The sequence below is a fragment of the Halyomorpha halys genome, unplaced genomic scaffold, assembly GCF_000696795.3.
Source record: "Halyomorpha halys isolate HHAL.00 unplaced genomic scaffold, Hhal_1.1 Scaffold487.1, whole genome shotgun sequence".
NCBI classification, from domain to species: Eukaryota; Metazoa; Arthropoda; class Insecta; order Hemiptera; family Pentatomidae; genus Halyomorpha; species Halyomorpha halys.
In genome coordinates this window covers 445,755-461,487 of record NW_027111707.1, presented here as the reverse complement: position 1 = coordinate 461,487, position 15,733 = coordinate 445,755, and the positions used below count along the sequence as shown (strand labels likewise).

The 15,733-nt window shown below is 32.0% G+C and overlaps 1 protein-coding gene across 1 annotated transcript in view; it reads left to right on the top strand.

Annotated features, from left to right (window-relative positions):
• Positions 1-2,202: 2,202 nt before the first annotated feature.
• Positions 2,203-15,733, top strand: part of LOC106683471 (kinesin-like protein KIF23) — a 31,551-nt gene continuing 18,020 nt past the window's right edge. Inside the window, exon 1 of the mRNA XM_067049731.1 lies at positions 2,203-2,376. Coding sequence (XP_066905832.1) covers positions 2,203-2,376 — 174 coding nt within the window. The remainder of the gene's footprint in view (positions 2,377-15,733) is intronic.

The following is a 15,733-nucleotide window of genomic DNA, read 5'->3' as shown; positions in this document are numbered from 1 at the left end:
TATTATTTATTTTATTTCTGAATGTTTTATTTTGATTGTACATTTACGTTTTTATAGTTTAACTTCGCCCAAATAAATGTTCATATACGAGCCAGTTGTTTTTTTCCCGTTCTTTGGAGCTTCCTTCAAAAGGACTACGTCGATTTTAGGTGGCTTTAACAATATATGAATGATTATTTTTCTGTTTATCATAATGAAGATAGCAGCATTACATAAATGTAAAAATCATGTCTTATAATGAAATATTAAGAGAAAATATAATAATAAATTGTAAAGTGAAAGTTCCTCTAAATGAATTGTAAAAGTAGATTAAACCAAAGTAGATACTGCTGTTGAAAAGCTACACAAAAATCCAAATATCAAACCGTCAAAGGAAGCAATTCATTTGACAATATGCTCCATATAAGAGCCCAAGAGGAGAAAAAATTAACTAATATCTCCCAAATTTTTTATTAATTTAATGGAAACTATGAATAATTACTAATCAAAATTGATGAGTCTGCCAAGTAAAGTTAGGAGAAATAAAAAAAAAATGGTTGCTGTTTCAAAACGTTTTAATATTTAAAATATTTTTTTATTTGGAGCTCCTTATCGTCAAAACCAACTACAACCCTAATAGAACATAATTTAAATAAGAGTAAATTTACAAAATATGAGCCCTAATATAGCTCTTTGTGTTCTATAGTTTCTGAGATACAGTTTTTTTTAAAAACAACATTTCATTAAAAAGGTCCAAAAAAATGAGTATTTTATGAATTAATTGTGGGAAATCAATGTCTCAAGAACCATGAGACGTACAGATGTCTATTAGCATTCAAATAAAAGCTGGCTTAATGTGTTAATAAGTATTTTATATTCTTGTTCTTCGTAGGAGTTTTAGTTTTTCTGATATTTGGTAAAAAAAATTAATTTCTAGTTTTTCGGACTAAATTGCATATGCGAAATTCATATTCTTGTAACAATTTCTGTCCCTACGAAGATAACCGTAATAAACTACTTAATAGAACATTAAACTATCTTTAATTTGATTACTGTCAGACATCTGTCCTTCCAATGGTACCTTAGATGTTATTTTTAATAATTCAAAACTTTTGTTTTAACAGCTAGAAATCAACATTTTGTCACGTTATTTTAGGAATTATCATAAAAACTACTTCTCTTACAAAAAAAAAACAAAAAAAAAACAGACAGCTGTACGTATCATGTACAGCTGTTCCTGACATAAAGATATCCAACAATAAATTAATTTACTACTGATTTGTCAGTGTATGTTCTATTCCCTCCTTCATTCTAATACCCTTCCAAACTTCAAATCCCGTATCTTCGACCACCTTTTGTCCACCCAATTCCAATATTTTATTTGTTTTTCTTTAATTTATTTGATATATTCTGTTAATTATTGTTGCTAATTTATATCTTTTTTAATTCATTATTTTCATTACATTTTATGATGGTTTATAATTCCATTTTTAATTTATATTTTACTCTAAGGATCTAAAGCCTAATATTGACGCCTGCAATACTATTCTAAAGGGATCAATCCCAGAATAAATGAAGAATATTATTATATATTTTATGAAATGTTGCTTTTAAAAAACCTATATCTCGGTAACTATTGTGCCTAAACCGCTCTACAATGGCTCATATTTTAGTCAATTTACTCTACTTTAAATGATGTTCTATTGGGATTTCTAATCTTTTTGGTTGTCTCAATGATATGTAGATCGGAGTAAAAATTTAATTTTTTTTAAATATTTTATATTCCTCCAAACTAAACCTGGCAGACTCTTCAATTTTGACTTGTAATTATGCGTAGTTTTCACTAAATTAAACAAAAGTTGGAATCAAATAACTAACTTTTTTTTCTCTCAGGCTCTTGTACTAATACGAGGATACCTCAAAAGTATCCATGCCTATTATGATCATATAATAGGTTTGCAATATTACTAGAATTCAATATTTATGAACTGAAAATGTATCGTTTTAAAATTGGAAATCTCTTAAAACAAAAAGATAGTAACAAATAAAAATATGACTTTTACAATGTTCAAAAAAACAATTATGAATAAATTTAGTAGTACTTCGGTAGGAACGATACCTTTCTATTTTTCTTATCAATAGATTCGTAGTTCCCTTGGATCTTATACGGTTTCCAATCCAGACCGTTAGTAAATTGTTATATGATCAAAAAAGAAAAAAAAAATGGACAAAGAAGAGAATGGGAAAGTGAGTATTTTTCCCGCATTGCTTTCCCTTGAGGCAAGAAGGCTTCGCCTTGGACCACCCCTACCGAAGGTCGTGATCCGGCCCGCTGATAGCAGAGCACGCCCAGTCACATATGAACTCGGCTCCATTCCTCCAATGGATCCTTCACGGGTAGCAATTAACCTTTAAATTATAATTGATACATATGTATTGTGGAGATGTTTAACGTCCACACAGATTAACAAAATATTAAAAATATGAATTGCTTCCATTATCAAAAACATAGAAATATGTCAACTTTATTTTTATTATTATTTATTTATTGACAGTTACAACTGTACATAATAATACATCTAGTAAATTTGATGTAAGATCATAACGGTATGATACAGGCATGTCGAGAAACTACCCACCCAATGGCCTAATAACGTGGATATAATGTGTTAGAAGATAGTTGACCGTGTGAAGTAGATAGCAAGTGCCGGTCAATAACGGTATCAAAATAGTAAAAGATTTACAATAAATTCTTGGTTAACAATAAACAGTTTTCTTCTACTATTTCGATACTTTCATTGACCCCCACCCGGACTACCTTCCTACAATCTATTTTACTATGGCTCTAATAACATGTTTTTGTCAGAAGTTCTCGAGGCCATATACTTTTCAGGAATGGAAGCGGAAGCACTGTTAGAAACTAGTAGGTTTGGATGGTTATGGAGTTTATATTGAAAGGATTGATATCTGATTCTGGATCGGTTTATAGAACATTTAGGTCTTCATGGATGATTTTATTTGTGACAAAGTAAGGAGCATTGAGGATTTTACAAAGGATTGGATACGAGAGGAATTCGATGGTTTAATGGAGCCCCAAAGCTCAACTCCGTATGTCCAGATAGGCCTTATTACAGTCATATAGATCAAGCTTTTGTAATTGATTAGGAGTTCAGACCGTTTGACTACTAAGTGTTGTCATAGTCGGAATCGACGTGCAGTTTCTTGTCTTTTCAGTCTTGTCTGAGGAATCCATATTAGTCGTTTGTCCAGAAGCGTTCAAAATAGCGGATCTGTTCGACAGGAGGATTAAAGACTTAAAAATGAGACTACAATATTTATTGTATTATATAAAATTATATTACTATTTTGCTATATGTTATTAGTAGAGACCGGATTTCCGTGTAATATGAATCCCAAAATGTACAAAATCGTGCAGTAAATACCAAAAATATTAATTATTATTATATAGAATAAACCCATATTCTGGAAACAAATTTAGGGTTGTGGTAAAAAATAAAAGATAGTTCTCAAATATTTATATCTTGCGACCCACAATGTAGGTCTTAATCAGAGCTAAAAATAAGATAATTCGAAAAAGGTAGAGTCAATGTAATAGTAAAAGAATGATATTTACTATGTAATAGTTATCACATATGGTAGTAATATATGCTACATGTGATAGTAAATATGACAATTGCTTCGCTGACATTATCTGTACTATTGACTATCATACCTGGGAGCGCGGTGACCACAGAGTAAAGCGCGTGGCTACTAATTCCGACCCGATAAGGACCCGAGTTCGAATCCGGCACGTCAGAAGATTGTTTTCTTTCACACTAGGGGTATTCATGATCTTTAGTGTAACATGTTAAAGGTTGTTAAATGGAGAAATATTTCCTCCTTTTACCATGTTAAAACGATATGACATGTAACATGGCTGAGAGTCTGTTACTAGGTCTGTTAAATGGAAAATGACGTCACGCAACAGACCAGCTGAGATGGTCACCGTTTTATTTGTTGTCGTGTTAGGTTACTTACTTGTAGTTTGTGTTTTGTTTTTTCCTTTTGTCTTGTGTTTTGGACTTTTTAAAAATACAATCAGTAGGCAAACTTTTACACTTCTACTTTTCACTTATTTTAGGCATGGTGTAATAAATCACTGTAATCAAAACTTAGAAGTAAACAATAACATGAAGTTTTGGAAGGAAAGATACTAAACAAGTTGCTCCGAAAATCCGCTAGGAGCTCTTATGCATTTACCATTTAGCATGACTTTAAATAGCGCTGCTCACAATTCTATACTTATAACATTTAACATGGTAAAACATTTTACATTTAACATAGCATCATTAATGCCTATTAATGGTCGCCCGGAGCCCTTCTTCCTGTCCAACGTCCCATCTCCACTACTAAATTTTTCAAACTAACGCCGCGAAGTGTACTGGTCAAGGACACCTTCCCCTTCATATTTAATAATTTCACGAGTTGCTTCAGCGGTTATTAATTCTTTTTTTTTTAATTACTAGAATTTCGTAGGAAACTTTCATGTTTCTTCTTTGAAACAAATAACTACACTTAGGCTTTTTTTAAGGAGTCGAATGGGATTTAACAAGCTTAGAGAATGCTCTAAAGGGATTATTAAGTATTAAAATATTTACAGTCCTTTGAAATCTTGAATCTGATAAAACGGTCATTTTTTTTTATATACAACCTATTATTTTGTCTGTATCTGTCATTATAATAACTATCAACGTTTAGATAGTTTAAACTTCGTAACTTGAATGACGGAGAAGATAATAGTCGATGTTGATTAGTGAAAAGTAGATTAGATAGGAAGAGAGTACAGTTTTCAATAAAGGGCAGGTAATGATGAGCTCTACTGGACCAAACGTGCCGGGAAATTGACGGTCATTATTGTGCTATTTCCAAGCTGGGCCACTATCCTTGCAGCTATTATCCTGTGCGCTATGATGCTATGATCCTGCCAACTGCACAACTTTCTATCTCTTCCATATACCATCGAGGGGGGAGAGTGTGAAAAATCTTTCCAACAGTGTATTTTATATGTTCTTTGTAGATTATGGCCAATTCAATACTCGTTTACTTTCCAATATTTTTAAGGCTATACTTTTTCCTCTGATCTTTTTGGATGAGTGATTCTGAACTGTATCGTCTTAGGGATGGCTAGGTTGAAATATATGAGTAGAGTGTATGAAATGTTGTAATGAGTTGACTGTCTTTGTTCAAAGGATGATTAACAGAATTAACTTTATTTTTGATAACAGAAAAATACAATATGTATATTAAATATAAAGATAAAATGAATTTAATGAAAAATATACAAATTAAAAATAATATAAATACTAATATAAACAGAATATGTTGGTCATCTAGAAAGAAATGCTTTATTTAGCCACGCTGCCCAAATACATTGGGTTGCTACAATGCACAGCATACGAATAAATCCATTATCGGACATATATACAATACATATATTTATATGATACGAATAAATCCATTATCGGACATATATACAATACATATATTTATATGATATAGCAATAATTTATTTCCCCTCCTTTTTCTTTTACATTCAATACTCGTACACATACTAAATGCAACTATTTTAATTGTTTTTTCTATTTAACAATTTTATTTCATTTGACAATTTTATTTCATTTAATCGACAAATTTATTCTCTCTAATTCACTCTCTTAGACCCTTTCCAGTAATCCGCTACCCACGTTCGATCGGTTAAACAAACTTATAAAATAAAATAAAACGAATTTATCATTTGATATCAATGTAAAATAAAACCAAAGACATAAGTCACAACAGTAGATCAGTTTAAAAAAATAAATTTAAAATAACTAATATATAAATTTAAAAAGTTAGTTAAAAGAAATAATTTAATGAAGGATGAAGGCGCCCCCGGAGGATTGTCAGGAAAGGAAAAGGAAGCAGTGTTAAAAATAATGGGTTTGGGTAGTCAGGGAGTTCATAACGAAATTATCGATATCTGGTTCGGGCTAGATCGGTTATCTATGGAACATTAAAGTCTTTATGGATGATTTTATTTGTGACAAAGTAAGGAGCATTGAGGATTTTACGGAAGATTTTAGATTCTTGGAGAGTAATTCGGAGGTACACCAGAGTGTTGTTTTTAAAAATTTATTTTAGTGACAACTTTATTGATAAAGACAATTTTTTTTGGCTTGAGTAAATTAGAAAGTTATCGATACCTTTAATGTTTAGTTAGAAAATGGCGAATAAGCTGCAGCATTGCTAATGTAACAATAGAGTTGAAGAAACAATTTTTAAAAAATATTTTATTTACTTAATTTAATGTGGATTTAAATGTGGTCTATGTTTTTCCTTAATCATTAATTAATGATATTAAGGTTAATATTATGAATAACATGTTGTTCCCACTTATTATTTTTAGAAATTTAACACCATCAAGAAGTTCTTTATCATTGTTTGAAACTGTTGTTTGAAATTGTTTATTAGTTGAATTTTCTTAAAATCTAAAATTAACCATCTCACATTAATGTTTTTTACACTATTAAAGCCATTTTACACTTAGCCAAAACATGTAAATTAATAATAAAGATTAAACTTAATAATATAAATAAATTTTAATTTCTACTTATTATTATTAATAATTCACCAACATAAAAAAGTTGTTTATTATAAGTGTATTTTTCTCAAAATCAAAATTTAAGATTATTTGCACCTCTACTAATTCACCACCTCACATATTAAAGCCATTTTACATTTGACCAAAATAATTAAATTTAGATATAGCTTATAAAAATGTTTGTTAATTTTAGATTGTTAGTTGTTGAACTGATGATAACATTAAATTACGATGAAACAGAGATTCCATTTGACAGATATCTGTTATGCAGATAGTTGATAGTACTACGTAGAGGTGTGTATGACAAGGTTACTTACTAGATTCGAATCCCTAAGGGTTACTTCATTCACAGACAAGTTTTTTTTAACGCGTTAATTACATTCACTTAATCAGTGATGGAATCGATTTCCTGAAATCAAATTGATTATACGAGTAGAAGGCTCTACGAATTGGCGTTTGTTGAGGGAATTAATAATTTGGGTTTTACTTCGGTTGCCCTATGTTTTTATGAGTGTTATTTTTTTTTTCATGTACTTATTTATTTTTTATTTTATTCGAGGAAGCAATAGTTTTTTCGAAAAACTATATTTGTTTCTCTCCTGGAACACTATAACCTCTCAATTGAAAGATAATATTTTTCTCTACAATATAAAATAAGTTTATCTAAATAGGACTAATATTATTGATTTTTAAATTTAATGAAGAAAACATAGTGTCGACGTTGTGGCTAGTATTTCCAGCCTTCTTCGGGGCTTAGAACTAAGAACAAGATAACAACCAATGAGTAAAAAAAAAATAACAAATTTTCAGAATGTTTACAGTAAATGATTGTACAGAATGAAAATTAATAAAAATAAAGAAATGAAAGTAGTGGGAAATAAAATGTATATATAGGTAATTAAGTATGTAAGTAAAATAATATAATTTAAAAAATACATAAGTTATATAATACAAAGAAATATGAATATAGAATAAAGAAACAGAATATAAAATTAGTTGATAGCATATATTTATATGTACATACAATATTTATTTGTATATACAAGATTTATATGTACACATTATAAATTTCATTATTCTATATTTATATTTTTTTTGCTTTATATAACTTATGTTAATATATTTTTATTTCTTTAATTATGTTACTTTACGTACATATTTAGTTACCTAAATAAACATTTTATTTTCCACTTGTTTCATTTCTTTATTTTTATTCTGTACAATCATTTACTTTAAACATGCTGAATATTTGTTTCCATTTTTCCATTCATTGGCTGTTATCTTGTTCTTTATTCTTAGCCCCGATGAAGGCTGGAAATTCTAGTTGAAACGTTGGCACTATGAAATAAGTTTTTTAACTTATTTGTGTCATTTTCTGACCGCACTCCCTAGCATTTACTCCTCATATATATTTAAAAACATTATATCTAGAATATAAAAACTAATAATAATTTTTTGAATAATACAAAATTATAGATCTTACGTTACGGCCGTTCATTTACAAAGTAATTTAATTCTCTATAAAACAATCAAACATCATCTAATTCAAAAATGTTTTGGCAGAGATGAAAACTCTTCATATCTTTATCTTTTTGTTTATTATTATTTTCATTATTACGTTTCCTGATACGCGCAACTACATTTTGTAGTTCATTCACTCATTCTTCTGTTCTAATATCCAGGCGGATATCTGCAGGCATCCATTGTTTTTTTTATTGATCGTTCCTTATCTATTTCCACAGAAATTTCGACTGTTATTCAGTAAATCTGAAGCATACATCATCTGTATAAAACACCCGTTATGAATAAAATTTATCTTATGCAGTTGTGGCAAGTTTAAAAAAATGTAGTTTTTTTTTCAATGTTCCGGAATCATGAAAGAGACATTTGGTATAATGACCAACCCCTGCAGAGGCAGTAAAACCATGTTAATGCCTTGCAGAAGTGCAATAAAAATGAAATAACACTCATGCTGTGAACATTAAATTGTACAAGCTCACGATCCAAGAGGCCTGCCATGTACACGCTACACTGTACAGTGTTATGTCCTGGTTCTGGAATGTTCCGGTAATTTTAGTTTTGTGGATACAGTGAAGCATTCATGCAACGGACACCCACGTTGAAGATGTTCTTATCCTTTATAAATAATACTTTTATAATAATATAAATTATGTAAAATGATAAACAGAACAATAAATAGTTTGATATCAAAATAAATAAATCACAGGCTTACTATTTTTTAGTAAACTGTCACTGACTGCCTTACTCTCGTGGTAATTGCTGTTTCAATCTTCGAGGAGGATTAATAAGTAGAACTGGATAAAGATTATTTTATGGAGTTATACATTCTGCCACACTCAAGGGCAGTAGGTATTGAGGATGTAAGAACACAATTATACTATATACACATATTAATTAAAAATAAAAATTTAATAAATTAAATTAATTAAAAATACGGTCTGCGGTCCGAAGAAACAAAAAATGGTTAACAACTATTTATTTCCTGACGTTTCGCCCCATTTTGTAGAACTTCATCAGGGCTGTTCCAGTGGAGAGATTTCGAAACAGTCAAATTCCTGTCAAAATATTTGACTGTTCCGAAATCTCTAAACTGGAACAGCCCTAACGAAGCTGGGCGAATGGGAAACTAAATAGTAGTTTGATATAACATTTTTATATTTTTTTATGATTAAAAAAATAAAATAAAAATTAAGATAAAATAGATAGATAAAAATAATGATTCTTAATAAGAGAGAAGTAAGGTTCATAACAAAAATAACGACATTCATGGACCTAACAAAACAAACAATTGCCCTTTAATGAGAAAAAAAAATAGTTAATTTGAAAAAAAGAACGAAGAAAAATAACAAAAAAAATAAATAAATAGAAGTAATGTCAATTATAGAATTGATAAATATAGGGTTTATAACAGGATATCCTGCTGCAGCGTGGAGTTCAGTCTTCGAGTTGAGGTTGGGTTTTCCAAGTTGTAGGTCACTGATCCTTTTAACTGTCGGTAAATAGGAGTGAAAATTCATGAAAGGTTTCTTGATGTAATCCTCTATCGACGAAAAAGCATACGTTTATGTTCGAAGGTTTCAGCCGTCCCCCTTAGTTTAAGCCCGTTGGTCCAGATAGGTTTGAGGATAGTCTTATAAATTAATAGTTTAAGGGATCTAAATCTTGATATTTAAATAAGTTCACATTTAAAAATGACACAGCGGGTTTATTGAATTAAAGTAATTTAACAAAATTTTGATAATTAGTTTCGGTTTGCATTATATAATAAGACTATTTCTTATGTGGTTAAGAGCTTGACAATCATCAACTTAAGATTTCCGATGTAGACATACTGGTTCTATAAAAATATCGGTATTGACATTTCTCTGTAGAAAGTGGGACCTATCTCGATAAATATACCATTTCCTTCCCGCTCCAGTTGTTTGGCTCATTGGCCTATTCAAACATCACCATATCGCATAGTTTACACGCTCTTCCAGTGCACGAGTGAGCTGGCTCGTTATAGTAAAGCGGCACTTTCTCTACTTTTAGAAAAAAGCTGATTGTCACCTAGTCTTGGGCTGTGCCGGTGGGTACTCTATGGTTAGTATATAAGTGGCGCCTTACCGCCATTTTCCCCGATTCGGGAGAAAACCTCTTCGCTTTCCAGAAACACGTTCCAAAACTGAGAAAATTTAATAAGTTCTAGTTTGTTATATTTCGTATTTACTCTTGTCTTCGTACTTTAATATTATGAAGGAAAAGTTAGGAGAAGAAATTATACTTAACTTTATGAAGCCGTTAGAGTTTATATTTTTAATGGTATTTATTTTAGAACGAATAAATATTTTCATATTTGTTTATAAACAACTATCAAAACCTCATAATAGGTCATCCCTTATTTCATCATCATCATTGACACTACAAATCGGTATCAAGACATCGCCTCCGTTTCTGTCTGTCTTGTACAACGGTTTTGGCTATCTTTTGATTCCAGGATTTCTGTACATCAGCTTTAACTTTATCTTTCTTTTTTTATCCACATTCTCAAAAAATAATTTCATACCATCCAGTCAAGTGCCATTACCAGCACACCACAGTTTTGGGCGTCTTATATTTCTTACTACCTTCGAATACCAGTAAATTTATTACAACTCTGGCCGTCTGGTGGTGGCAGCTGTATGGGATTGGTAAGCATTTATTTAATCTTTCCCTGGTTGATTCGCAGTCCCATTCTATTCTGGTTCTATTGCTAGAAAGACCCTTTTCAAGTTCCTCTGTGATATTTTATTTCTATTTATTTATTTTATTTTTGTGTTAACACTCTCCATAACAATATCGATTCGATAGCAGTGGGGTAGTGTACTAGAACTGCAAATGCCACTTCTGGTGATAATTTTCATTTATTTACAATGTTTGCAAAATCATTTAGTCGGTTCCATTTAATTTTTAAAAGAAACATTTTTTAATAAAAAAAAAATGTACACTGTGGTACAGCCCAGTACTCATTTGAGTGTCTTTAGATGGGGCTGCACTTTGTCCAAGTGCATCTGTCCGCTAAGTCCAGCCATATTGGTCTGCATTCGTTCCGGTGTCTCTTCCTCCAGCACGCACCCTAGTCCAGCCCTTCCGATCTCAGTCTGCGTCTGCTTCTCTAAGTACATCTTCTTCAATCGGTGGCTCACCGAATTCGGGTTGTTAAGCTCCTCCCAATGTCAGGTCCTTCAGGTTGACCACCTCCTTCCACCTGTGATCAACTCCCCGAAGAATGGATGGTTCTCCTCTGCCATCAGATGGAGGAAGTCAGACTTGGCGAGATTGAATGTCCCGGTTTTCCTCAACAATCTTGCATGGTGGCTTTATCCTTTATCCTTTAATCCTTTATCATCTTCTCTAGTGCTTGGCTGAAAAGCTGGCTGTAGATATCATTTTGTCCATACCTTGTTTTTAAGAAAAAAAAAGTAAGATGATTATCATAGCTCATGTTTATTATTATTGTGTTTATCGTTTATAATTACGTGTGTTAAACACAAGATATCGGTTATATTGCACGATATTTATACCTCCAATCAGCCTGAGGATCCTGGGACCGGCTTCTTCCCACTTTTGAGTAAAGAGTGGCGCCTCCCTCTTAAGAGACCCTACATAGTCCGAATCATGTGAAATACAAACGGACTTACCAGATAAAAAACAACCACGATATATCGTTATTTAATATAGCATCACTAATTCTAGGATATGGAGATAATAAATGGTCTATATGTTGCGTTTATGTTTGTATAAATATAATATAAGAAGATGTTTCGATTTACGAACGGCCCTGAGAAGGTAGTTGATCGATTCCTGACGGAACTGGTTTTTGGTTTATAATTACTAGGGATAGTAGAAACATAAAAATCGGCGGGACAGGATTGAGCTGCATATTATAGTGAGCCTTGCTAATCGAGGAGGCATTGGGTAATCAAAAGCAGTTCCGTTAGGCCGCCTTCCATATCCAGCCGGCCCGACTCCGTCATTACTTCCTCAAACGGTATCAATCTCTGCTAACTCTTGGAGGAGCACTTTGTTCTTTCTAAGCTGGCTAATAGATATGTCACCACTCGATAAATTATCGGAACCTCACTTCTAATATAGGAAATTCTTGAGAGATGTTTAGCAGATAGAGTTTGATTCCTGATAATAGATAGTATTAATTGAAGTTCATTTTAATGTCTTATTTGAGTCATTCTTACAAAAATGGAGATTTGTATTTTGAAAATTTGTTCCAACTTTTTAAAAAACCCTGTAGCACTTTTTTCATTATATTTGAAAAGATATAAGAATTTAATTAAAACATTGTATAAATATAGGAATAAATATAAGTGAGTTTCTTTGAAGGAAACAAAACTACAAAATATTACTGAGCTCGTTTTAATGTATTACAGTTACCTAATGAAACATACTGAATAATAGAAAACTGTTAATTAGAGAGGAGGTAGACGAGAGATGAAAGGAGTACAAAACCCTACAAAACTGGCCACCAAATATCTCCGAAGGAAATATAAAATAGGAAATATCCCGATCCACCTTATATATGAGTGGATATATGACGCCCGTGCGGGTTGGGGCGCAGGTCCCAGTACGCTCGGTTCGAAACGTTGTGGGTTCGATTCCCACCTGGGGCAGTTAAATATTAATTTTTAGGCGGTCCAGAGTGAATCTTGACACTCACCTTGGTTAGTACGCGTCGGCAACCTAGGTAGCCGTCAGGGGTTGCCAAAAAGGACCACAAGCCCACTTGCCGGACTTGTTCCCCCCCACCAAATACCAGTACCAGTACCAGTATATGAGTGAAATTATAAGGCATATAATATATACCATAAGGCATCCATACATGTTAGGTAGCTGGTTACAATATGAATGGGCAGGATGAGACGGAAACTAGCTTTAAGTCCTCCTAGGATGAAAACTTCACTTCGTAAGGAACCAGCCTAGCAGTCGTGAAGGAGTTGGCAAGTCCTGCGGGAACTCGTAGGTCCTTGCAGGAAGGAAACTTCACCGTCAAGAGAACTAGCCAGTAGTCGCAAAGGGAATGGCATGTACTACAGGAACTAGCTCTAGGTCCTTGCGAAAAGAAAAAAGGTATGTGATATAGGATAGATCCAGAGAAGACAAAAATGAAATAAAAATCCAATACACATTTCCAAAAATAAGACTAGAATGTAGATCCATTGATCCACAGTGTATATTAATACTCATTGCCTCCTTAGCACGAGAAATTTTTGAAGAGGATATTCACAGTAAGTCAACTTTCAGAGCTCTTAAGACGGTAAGTGTAAGACTTTGGCTTTTAGTGGATCAGACGATTCTATTGTAATTTTTATTGATCTAAACATTTATAAATATAAAAATATGTTCTAAGGATGTTACATGTGTGACATTAAAGTATATATTAGAAATAATACATATATCTATATAGTGCGTTTGTCTGATAACTGTAATTGTTCTAGAGCGGTCGGTTCACATCAAATCATATTAATTAATTTTAAGGAATTACATGTCAGAGTAATTAAACTAACAAGCATTATAAATCCTACAGGAACTAACCATTGGTTCTTATGAAACAATCAAACGGTATATAATAGAGAAGAGATTCAGAGAAGGCATGGACAAATAAAAGACAAATATTCATTTTCACAAATAGCAGTAGAATGTCTGATCCAATATGCATACCTATGCCTTCTAAGGAGGAAAAATAACTGAAAATACTCTGGTTTATAAAGTTGCGCTAATTTATCTCTTTGGGGCTATTAAACTCCATCAAGAGTTTAATGTACATGCTACGTTTAAGTTTGCTTTCAGTGGATCAGAACATTCATATTTATAATATTTATAGTTATAATATTTATTAATTTTAATAATATATTTTTTATTAGGGAGCAGGAGTAACGCGCCAGTCTACCAACCTACAGGTTGCATCATGCAGGCCTGAATCGGTTTTTGAAGGTATAGTAGTTACACGAGCAGATATCGGTGCCGCTATATTCTACAACCAATCCTACTGCATCTTTCTCTTGTAAAACAAAGTGAAACTATCCCGATCAGTGCGGAAGTTCTTTTGGTTTTCATTATTACAATCGGCGTTCCAAGTTGCGTAAGTGTTCAACGCATAAAAAGGGATTTTTTTCAAATTTGTTTAATCAGGAGAGGATCATCTAATAATTTAGGTTAAGTAAGACGGAATTACTTCTATGAAATTAGCCCTACACACATCATATGTTAAGGCCATACGATTCGTACATTAATAATTATCCAACGGCATCTTTCTGTTATAAAAAAAGTGAAAATATCTCGAAGAGTGCGGAAGTACTGTTGGCTTTCATAGTGGCAATCGGTTTTCCAAGTTGCGTAGTACTCTATTCTATAGTTCTCCACTGAGCTCCTATTGTGAACTGAGGTAAGGTTCACCTCATGTCACAGGATTTTGACTTTTCCTCACTCCATTGTAACGGGTTGTAGTGTTTCCCTCTTAGGCGCCATTTAAGGAATTCTCTAGCGACACGTGTGATTCACTGAGTGCTATGTCAGCATCAAGCATTTTTTGTGGGTGGCCGTTTTATGGTATTTTTATCGTACGAATGTTTTCTGATAAAAGAAGAGGAATAATATAGATAAGAAAGGGATTTTACTGCGGGCTATATTATGTGAAAGATCTTTGTTTCAAGTATTCAAGGCACATCGAAGGAATTTTATTTTCTTTAAACAGCTAATATTTACTTTAATTTCGCCTTAAGTAACTGAATTAAATATTTTTAGTCAAAGAAAAATGATTATTTTATTATAACGCATAACCCTTCTGGCTTTAGGAGACTCTGTAGGACACCAGTAGAGAGAGAAGGCCCTACAAATTAAAAAATAAATCAGAACTTTTTCTTTTTTGGGATGTTTCACTATTCTAGGACAGCATCGATTTCTACTTTGTTATGAGGTAGTTAGTTTCCACAGAGATAATTTTAATTTGAAAATTTCACACTCTCTGTCTATTTTTATTTACTTATAGTCTAAGAACCCAAGAAGAGAAAAAAAGTTATTTCATCCCGATTTTTATTACAGTTGTTAACTACGTATAAATACTAGTCAAAATCGATGAATCTGCCAAGTACAATCAGGTGGCTGTTTCAAAATGTTAAAGAAATAATTTTTCATTGGGAGCTCCATCTTTAAACGCTAAAAACCTAATACAGCATCATTTAAAGAATAGTACATTTGATAAAACATGAGCCCTAAAAGACCGATTTACGTTTCATAATTTTTTAAAAAGCAAAATTTCATAACAAATTTACCGAAAATCAGTATTTATTGAACTTATTTTGCGGAATCTATATCTCAGGAACGATAAGACGTACATATTGCTGCCAGAACGCAAAATAAAGGTAATTTAACTTACTATAAAGTATTTTATGTCACGTATATGTACAGATGTCTATTAGCACTCAGATTAAAGCAAGTTTAATGTGTTAGTAGTCATTATATTTGCTAAAATTGATTTTTAGTTGCTGAGAAAAAAAATTCATACCTAAATATCATAAAAACTACTATTTCTATGAAGATAAATATTATATTATATATGATATA